Genomic DNA, 10,671 nt, shown 5'->3' with positions numbered 1-10,671 from the left:
ATACAATTTAATTCAGTATTCACTTTTAAAATGTTTAGCTAGGTATCGACATTCGACAGTCAACAGGCAGAAATCAAATGTTCTAGGTATAGTAAAAAATGAATAATAATAAAATATAATTATTAAGTATTAAACAGTCTTTTAATATTATTTATACATCAACTGCAGTATAATTTTAATTTTTAAGTTATATTTTATTTTTAGAATAATAGGTATTTCAAATGTATTTATTTAATTTATTCTTTATTCTTTAAAAATTTGTTTTAGGTACTATAGTCTTTAATATACAGCCTTTATGTACTTTATGAAGTCGTGGGAATATAAATTTAATTGTATATGTACTATATTGTGTAGATAATAAAGACCTGCACGGGCCGGGCTTACCCAGCCCGGTCCGAAATTGGCTCGGCCCGGACGGGCTTTGGGCCGGGCCGGGTTTCTATAAAATGCAAGACGGGCCGGGCCGGACCTTTAATAGGACAAAAGTTACGGGTCCGGACCGGGCCGGACTTTCCCTAAATGGAAGGCGGGCCGGGCCGGACTTCCTTTCAACAAAGGCGGGCGGGCCGGGCTTCTACATTAGAAATTCACCAATATAAAAAATTTTTTGTTTAATATTTTTAGGGGGGCTTTTAGGCTAAAAAATTATTTTTTTTCGGGAGAGGTGCTAAGCTCCCGTACGCCAGACATTTTGTATTAAATGTGTTAAATATCCTGGCCGAGCAGTTTTTAAAATTACGAACCAAACGTACATGGTTCGGCTTCCTCACCAAATGGAAAATACTATTCCTGGGCTGGGCCGGGCTTTCTAAAAATGTTAACGGGCCGGGTCGGCCCGGGCTGCCAAAAAATATTGTCGGGCCGGATCGGGCCGGGCTTACTCACAATAAACAATTCCCGTGCAGGGCCGGGCTGTCAAAAAATATTGTCGGGCCGGATCGGGCCGGGCTTACTCACAATAAACAATTCCCGGGCCGAGCCGGGCTGTCAAAAAATATTACCGGGTCGGGCCGGGCTGTAAATTATCGGCCCGTGCAGACCTTTAGTAGATAATCAATTTCCTAGGTATTACGTGGCTACGTACATCTACAACCTAAATCTATAATTTTGTAAATTCATTTGATGTGGACATATTGAGTTGTATTATAATACATAAATACACTATATACGTAAGCATTAGTATTTGTATATAATATATTTAAAGGCTAAAATATTAAAACACTAAAATCTATAGCCCTATTAGCCCTATAATAGGTATTATTTATTATGTTATATTCAGTACGTTAGTTAGACTAAATTCCAGCACAAAAATATTCAACGGGAGACCCCTCAAGCTTATACTTTTTAATTTTCTATAGATGTAATTCAAGTAATAAGTATTAAATAATCATGTTATGTTAAATGGATAATAATTTGTACAAAAAAGTCAAAATATTTAAATAAAAATACTGAATAGAAAAACAAACGAACGAGTCTAACTTATAGTAACTTAGGTAACTAAGTCATCGGAATGATAGATTACTAACAGAGATGACAAATCATTTACCTATTTTATCTTATTTATTACGATTTACTACACATTAAACATATATTTCACATAATATTACAATGAATATTGTCAATAGGTACGTAAATAGCTAAATATAAAAAAATTATAAATTATTTAACAAAACATTCAAATATGAAAATACTTATTAGTAAAATATTTAAGAAAATGCAATTACTTCAAAAATATATAAAATGTATAAATATGAGTACGTTTAATTTTATTAGGCCTTAAGTAGTTAAGCCTTAAGGTGTTATTAATTAATAACGATAACAATAACGTTTATAAACGTGATAATTTTTAATCAGAATTAATAAATCTGCATTCGAAAAAAATACGTATATACCCACATAAAAATCCACACTTTAACTATTATTAAGTAATCAAGTAAAATAGGTACATCAATTTTGTTTTTTTAATGATAATATAAATTAAAATCGCATAAACCAAGACTAAGTATAGGTACCTACTTATGAATTATTATGACTAGTAATGTTTATATAGGTTTACGTGCATTACCATTACGCTTAATAGTATGTTGCTATACAATATGCCAATATTTTAGTACTTTATGCACTATTCATATTTTAGTGTTATTATTGTTTTAAATATATATTTTATATTATATAGAAGTTATATTATGAACTTACATACCTACTACTTTACAACTTAAGCTATATTTTTTAGTGCATTATTATTTATGAGTTTTTTAAAGAAGCTATATAATATTAACACTAATAACTTGGTAACTAGCTTAAAAATAGATACCTATATATTACCTATTATCAGTATTATCGTAGAAACCAACATAAAACATAGATAATCTCCATTCAAGAGGACGCCACACTCGCATGTGTTGTCTCCGTCTTACATACATAGGTTAAATTGTTAAAATAATTAGCTATAATATATTAATATATTATAGTTAGGTATTAGCTTGGGCATCTCATAGTCTTTTATTGATATTTTAATTTTTAAGTGAGTTACGAGTATTTTAAAGTTTTAATATTTTACTTTTTACATAAATTTAACTATAGTAGGTACAGATGATACATTATAAATTATAATACGCTAAATGTTAATTTGCTCTAATAAATCCTAACAACATAAAACTGGTTCCACTGAACGTGAGTTTACATTGCTGAGGACGCCACACATACGCAGTGTCCTCGTCTAAAGTTAAGACTCTAAACTAAAGACAAACAGCGGTAAATTTGTGTTTAGTAGCTTCAGTTTTATATAATAACCTTTAATAACGGCAAAAACGGACTGATTGTAAAACTTAAGCATAAAGGTAGATATGTAAATAATTGTTTGTGTTTTCACGTGATTATTTTTACAATATTTTAATTTTTAAGTGAGTTGTGGAAATTTTTAAATATTGTAATTATATTTTTAAGTTAAGAACATAAAATTGGTGATGCTGAATTCAAAATAGATATGTTTTACGTTTTTAATAGGTACCGAGTAAATATACTTACTACTTACATGGAAAGGTTGTGTTCTTTCTTAATTTCTTATAAATTATACAACTAGGTAAGTTAGATTACCTACCTTGGTCTACTCACTATGTAGACTTTAGCATATCGCAATATGCAATTATTGTTTGAGGTATATACAACATACACTCTGTTGTTGCTAGTGGACGTCTGGACTAATTATTTTTAACTACAATATAATAGTACAATATTACAGTCCACACTCCACAGATTACAATATGAAAAATGAAAATGTATTTTCGGGTGTGAGAGGAGAAGTTATTAAGTTGTACATTTTTTATTACAAAAGTTTATTGACAGAAACCACTTTTACTTTGTAAAATATATTTAATAATTTGAGGGTTGAATCTTGAATCCCTAAAACCCTCTAGAGTACGCGCCAGAAATTAAATACGGTAGGTATAGTAGTCATATTTTATAACTGTTTGGCTGTACGGTTTTCCGATATTTTTCATACGCGTCTCGCCCACACTGTTAGTCATATGGTCCATAGTATTTACCATTTAGTATTTAGTCATTTACACATTACGATTTACAATTTATAACAGCTGCAGCTGTTGATCGGTTAGGTACGGAGTTGCTGTATCGGCATATTTCGTTCTCTTCGCTGTTGAGTGTTGACAGAACTCGGAAATCAAAATGTCTTCGGACTGGAACAACTTGTTAGATTAATAATTAATTATTACAAACATGACAAAAATTCACAAACCTTGTGTCATAGTTTTTAGTACACTTTGAGACTGTAATCGTGCACTGTGCAGTATTTTTACATTATTATTTTACATCGTTATCGTTGCTCCTAAGAGGCTACATACTCATACTACCTGTTACTGGAAAGTAGGTACCTACATCGTTATATTATATTCCCAGATATCGAAATCGAAAATGCTACTCTTCAAATGTCTGTGAACCATTATACGTTGAATCGTAATCTCTGTATATCTGATTGTTCTAGTCGAAATGGAAACCGTCAATTGGAACTCTCTACCCAGCCTGGCCCTCCACCAGGTGTTCACTCATCTATCGCCTGAATCTAGAGTGGCTGCGTCGTCTACTTGTAAACATTGGAGGACTGCCTTATACCATCCACAGTTCTGGCACAGTCTGGTGTTAGACATATCGTCTGCTGGAACGTCGTATGCTGAAATCAAGTCCAAAGTGAAGCACGCCAATAAAAATCTAGTGACGTTGGTACGTGACATTCACCTTGCATTTGATTCCCGGAGTACTCAGTGCTTTGAATTGGCTTCATCTGTTATCAAGGCATTAATGAGCAATCAACTGTTGAGAAATGTTGACATTGAGCTTAACCACTGTGAATTGTCAAGGGATGAAATGTGAGTAACAGGCTATCTTAAACAGACATAAAAAAAAACATAGGGTTTAGAGTTAAAACTACTTTTTTTATTAACTACATAATTTAATCAGATTTCAGTATAGATGGTCTATTCAAAATTATTTTGAGTTTGCTATTCTCAATGTCGTGCAGAAAGGAAACATCGAAGGGTTTAGTTTTGGATATTTTATGTTTTACTATTGGAATGCTTTGATTCATATGCTATCTAAGTATAGTTGTGATAGCTTACAACGTTTGGAACTAGCTGGATTGGGACCATCAATTTTTAACGAAGAGAGCAAAACAACATGTTTCAATTCTACTTTTGATAGTATGTCATCACTAATCAATTTAAAGGTCAGTTATTTTATTCTTTCACAAACTAATTATATTTTATTCATCTAATAATAATATTATAATAACAATAAAACAATTTTCTTTTAGAAATTGAGTTTAGACCTAAACTCCAATACATGCAAATTGCTTCCAGCATTGTGTTCAATGTCTCAATTGGAAATCCTTGTTTTACATGTTCATAATGAGCTAGATATAGATATAAGTGATGATATCTGGGCAGATATTAAAAAATATTGGTAACTATTAACTTTATTTATTTATAATTGTTCATGTTATGCCTAACTATTAGTAAATACAATTAAATATAATTGTTATTATAGCCCTAAACTTGAATTAAGATTAACCATTATCAACTGTCATATTGTTGCTAAGCACCTTCATACTAAGTTGCTTCGTCCATCAATGCCATTAACACATCTCAAAGTTCTTTTTTGTAATGTGGTAAGTATACCAAATTTTTCAACGTATATATTAGGTATAATTATTATTTATTAACTAAAAGAAGTTTAAATATAATGAAAATATTTATGTGTTACAAATCCATAGATAAATGTTGAAGTATTGCATAGATTAGTGGACTATAGTAATACATTTCAATCATTAATTTGGGTCGATGAACAATCAATGAACCCTGCTGGTTTACTTGAAGGACATTGGCATCTTGAACCGTCTGCAGATGATATTGAAACTAATCCGTTGATAATATTATCGTGGGTTTGCCGCAAAATTACAGAAATTGTTGTATTGGGTAAATTTGTGAAATTATTACTATAATAGTTCAGTTGATAATAATATAATTTAATGATTTGTCAAGTTTTATAATTACAAATTATGAAAAATTATTCAGAATATTTAGTCTAGAATTTTGACCTTAATCAAAATTGCATACTAATGAGGTGTAATTAGTACATCTATTTTTCATTTAATTATTATCATTATAATTTTAGGATATTTTATTGAACCATTTGATGTATGTGGAATTGCAAGACTGAGAGGTACTAGGTTAAAAAGGTTTGAATTATTAGAAGAAGATATTTGCTTTCAACAACCACAAAGTGAAATGATTTATGATGAAGTTGTTTTAGTAAGTATTTCAAATTCAACTATTCGTGTTAAATTATTTGAATTTTAAGGTTTAGTGATATACATTTATTGTCTTATTAATATCAAACATCAGTACTTTTAGGTTTATATACAACGTAAAAATCCATATGTGTTTGTTGTATCTGTAAGATGATATGTCTGCAATAACATTCCATTTTTTTATATTCCAACTGTAAATTTTGCAAAATGTTTGATCAAATGTTTAATAACGTAAACTATATATATATGTATATTTTTTTAATGAGAACTTTATATAATACTTATAATATTTTTTTGAAGACAATAAAAAAAAAAAAAAATGTTTCAAAAAATGTCCTCTCTCATAAAAATAATCGATTTTAACAGTTATCCCTGTCTTACAACTTACATAAATGTATCAAAAAGACTCGTGTATTTTCTTTTTGTAACTAATGATTAGTTAATATTGTACCATAACATATTATAGCTTTATTATTTCTCAAGTTTGTTTTAGTAATATACCATAAATATTTTAAATTATTTAAATTTTTAAAAATTGAAATACTAAAAAGTTGTATTAGATATAGATAGACAAATAGTTATTTCAAAAAATATACTAACTAAATAAATAAAAAACAAATGTGAAAAAAATTTGTTTCCAGAAGCCTGAACTTATAGGAAACAAGAGCTCATAATGTTTTATATCTTAATTTTATCTAAAATTAATTACACAATTCTTAAATTTAAACAAAAATAATCAATGATAACAATGTACTAAAAAAAAGAAATTAGGTACTTTTTAATAATATTATGATTGTGATATTATGTGAACGTAATATAACAAAAATTAAAAAATTATATTTTCTAATTGATTTCAGGATGTATCAAGGTGGATGGGAACTAATTGGAAACCTTTGAATAAAAACAATTTATTTGTAAGTCATTCACACTACATATTGCAATGTATTTCAAAGGATTTAACAACAAAGTATTAGGTATTAATAATATTTACCACAAAAATAACTTAAAATACCAATCTTAAATTTACATAATAATATATTATATTTTGCGGTCATTATTAATAAATTAGTGTAAAAAAAGGTTTTACTTACAAAACTAAATATCCACTCTAAAACAATCTTGTTAGAAATATGACTTGCAGTATGTAATGATTACAAATTAATTTTACATAGTGATTGTGTAGTTCAAAAATTACTGATGCAAATAATGTAAGTAACATGGAAGTATCTATCTAGAATTATTATTTAAACATTTATTAGTATTAAATGTAAAGCATTGTAAAAGATTCATATTTTAATAGAAAAAAAAACATTTCACTATTGCTTTACTATCACATCCTAATATACTCTAAAAAACAAAAATATTGAAGTATAGATAGTTTAAAAACAATTTTCAATCTAGTCCTGTTTTATTTAATAATTTTTTTTTATATCATTGCTTAATTTATATTCGTTTTCATGGCAATCGTTTACAATTTTTCTGTTATTGGTTCATTTTTAATTTTTTTTTCTTTATCGTAGAAATTTGTTTCAATAATATTATGAGCTAATTTTGAAAAGAAAAAACCTTATAACTTCTTGGTTATTTTACAAAATTCAAAAGATCATTGAAGAACATTTTAAAATTTTTACTTATTACGTATTATATATTTTTACACTAATTTTATGATTTTTAAAATGTTCAGTTAAAAATAAAGTTGTTTATGTTTAAATAAGTATAACAATTATATTTTTAAAACAAAAAATGCAATTTAACATATTTAAAAATCTGATAACCATAAAAAAATTTATTGAAAGTTACCAAGGTACATTTTTAATTCACTTTATTTATTAATTATTATGTTACATTATCAGTGTTATACATTATTTTATTTATTTTTCTATTTCATATATACTTATAAAAAACTTAACACGATAAAACAATCGTAACATTCGGATAGTATTTACCAATTTCAATATGTATATTTACTCAATAATAAACCACCAAGATCAATTTTTTATGCAATGATCAATCCAATTGCTTCAAAAAAAAAAAAAACCATTTGTTTTCAATAACTATAAAAACAAAATGTTTATATTGTATTAAATTAGCAAAAGTGTTCCTACCACAAACTTTATAACTATGTGGTTCTACTTATATGGCGAGTGCAACTCAAAAAAGCACATTTTACTGATTAGACTGTGATAACATCTGTTAAAATATGTACAATATTATAGTGTTTAGGCAATTAGAACTGGCCGTAACTAGAACGGACCATCAAAGAGTTGTTAATATTGTTAAAATAATATTGTTGTTGAAATGTGTTTATTAAAATAATATATATATATTATAATATCATAAATGTAAAAGAACGTGATTTTAGAAATATTTGATTAATTAAGATCTAAACGACTGTGATGTTTATAAAGATCATTTCTTATGTTGTTAATGTAGGTTAATTGTCTATAACCATTTTATAAAGAAGTAAGAACTGTAACAATTGTTTTGTTAATAATTTTAAATTGTTACAATGTATTTGTGTGAATATTTTTCAACAGTAACACAAGTAACATAAACAAAACTATGACTGAACGAATATGAAAAAAACATTCGTGATAGACTATATTTGTTATCATAAAAAAATTTTTATCTGTGATCGATAACAAAAAGTTTAAAAGTACGTATTCAAAATCTTAAATTAAAATTCTTTGTTTTCAACAAACTAAAACTCATTGAAACAAAAAAATACGCACTGATTTTGAATTTCTTTTATTTCTTTTTATTATATTGTTATCCAACGTTCATAATAGATTTTAATGAATTAATTATTATTTTATTTTATTTATAATTCATATTATGTTGATATTATGATTTAAAAATATATTAATTGATAGTCAGGAAATGAAATAAAAATAGTCATTTTTATTTTATATTTAAAATTTTAAAATATGCCTATTGGCTATTTGTTGATTAAAATATATTTATATAAGTATATAACCTTTATCTTTATAGAAAATTATTTATAACCAAAATATTGTTTTAAAGTATTTACTTTCAGTTAAGTATTGTATTCTTAATATCCTAGTAATGGTAAAAAAAAAAAAAAAATGTATTTGTGTATTCACACATTAATTTTTTGCTTGTGTTTGTTATTATATTTTTAGCTAATTATATTGCATACAATATTATAATAATGTAGTATTGTTAGCATACAAAAAAAAGTTATAATAATTGTTTATATAAATGCAGTGTTAAAACTATGTGGAGGTAAAAAAATAATTTATGTTATACTATAATTTAAATAGGTATACCTTGTAAATCAGATTTTGTTGGAATTTGGTCATTTCTAAATTGTACGTTGAAAATATTATGTTTAATTATCTATTATCCTATTAAATTATATTTTAGTGTGCACTTATAAAATTTTATTTATGTTTAAAAATTGTTTTATGTATTTTATTTTTTAAACCAAATTTTATTATTGTTATTAGTTAAACTAAATATTTATTAATGCAGTAGATAAATGTACTTTGCTGTTTCAATATCAAAATTTAACTATCACCAACTAAAACAAACTTGACATAAAATGTCTATTAACCAAACGTTAGAATTTTAATCCATTTTTATTGATGTTATTACAATGTTTAAATTACAATTTTATTTTTATTATTTAATTTCATCTTATTTTTACTGTATTTATACTTACTGTACTTGGTCTTGTAATCAATAATTGTTCATTTTTATTAAGCTTATATTTATGGGTTCATGGTTTAGTTGATCATGATAAAATATAAGTGATCAACGCTTCATATTATTCAAAAATAATTTACATATTTAAGTGTATTCATTATAAATTATTGTTAAATAGAAAAAAAATTAATAAAATATATATTACAATTATTCAAATTGAATATTCAAGTGTTTTCATTAATACTGAGTCGTAAGTGTTGTACTTATACTTGTTTATCCCATTTGATAAATTCTGAAACCATTCGGCTTAATATTTATTGAAAAATTGTTTCTTATTCCCATAATTCCACCAGTGATTGAGTGTCAACGCGTCATGTATTGAAAATGACGTATTCTAATAATTAGGGGTTAATGGATTAAATATGTTAACAACTCCTTTTGGGTTTTGAACTGCCAGCCTCTAAAACATAATATAATTTACCTAACGTCCTAGCACTACACACTGTAATAACTTATAGTCGTATTAAATATCTTAATATAGAATGTCGTGAACCGAATTATAAATTATACAGATTATTGTAATTTATATTATAGGTATCCACTATATAGTGAATAATATGTATTATGCGTATGAATAAAATTTCGAAAACCGATCATAGTCAACGATTGCGTAAAGTATAGGTACCTCTGAAATTATTGAAATGTATTTATCGTGTTTATGTAGATAGCCCCGGATAGGTGCACAGACGTATATCAGCCAATTGGAGTTAAAAAGGGGGTAAATGAAAAAGGCTGATTTTTGGAGAAAACTATACATGAATATTGTTACACTACATTTTATATTTATATACAACTGTCAAATTATTTTATTAATTTGATATTTCAGAACGTACCTTTGGTGTTCTTTACGGGGCGAAACGATACAGTTATTAGATATAACTATGCGTTTAAGATTGGATGATAAATGTGATAATCTGTGAATTCATAAACGATTATATATTATTATTATTATTATTTAAACTTTTCTAGATTCATTACATATTTATTAATATGTATAGTATAGTATAGTATAGCTCAATTGCTAGTATAGAAAATGTTTTGCAAAATCGTTTTATTATATTGAATATTGTGTTCATTTGACTATTGATCGACTTAACCACATAAAATATTCAACAAAACTG

At 26.6% G+C, this 10,671-nt stretch overlaps 1 protein-coding gene across 5 annotated transcripts; it reads left to right on the top strand.

The window, feature by feature from the left end:
• On the top strand, window positions 1–9,711 carry LOC114131245 (F-box only protein 33). 5 transcript variants are annotated; one of them, XM_050204765.1, is made up of 8 exons: window positions 1–86; window positions 4,001–4,382; window positions 4,474–4,738; window positions 4,826–4,974; window positions 5,059–5,179; window positions 5,285–5,486; window positions 5,686–5,822; window positions 6,679–9,711. In XM_050204765.1, the coding sequence occupies exons 2-8, from the start codon at window positions 4,006–4,008 to the stop codon at window positions 6,793–6,795; spliced, it is 1,368 nt and encodes a 455-aa protein (XP_050060722.1). In that variant the 5' UTR covers window positions 1–86; window positions 4,001–4,005; the 3' UTR covers window positions 6,796–9,711. The 5 variants fall into 5 exon arrangements, with proteins under 5 accessions (XP_050060722.1, XP_050060724.1, XP_050060723.1 ...); XM_050204767.1 differs by lacking the exon at window positions 1–86 and adding an exon at window positions 2,592–2,754; XM_050204766.1 differs by lacking the exon at window positions 1–86 and adding an exon at window positions 2,818–2,840.
• The last annotated feature ends 960 nt before the right edge of the window (window positions 9,712–10,671 follow it).

The sequence above is a fragment of the Aphis gossypii genome, chromosome 3, assembly GCF_020184175.1.
Source record: "Aphis gossypii isolate Hap1 chromosome 3, ASM2018417v2, whole genome shotgun sequence".
NCBI classification, from domain to species: domain Eukaryota; kingdom Metazoa; phylum Arthropoda; class Insecta; order Hemiptera; family Aphididae; genus Aphis; species Aphis gossypii.
Note: the sequence above shows the minus strand (reverse complement) of the source record. Positions and strands in the feature narration are given on the sequence as shown.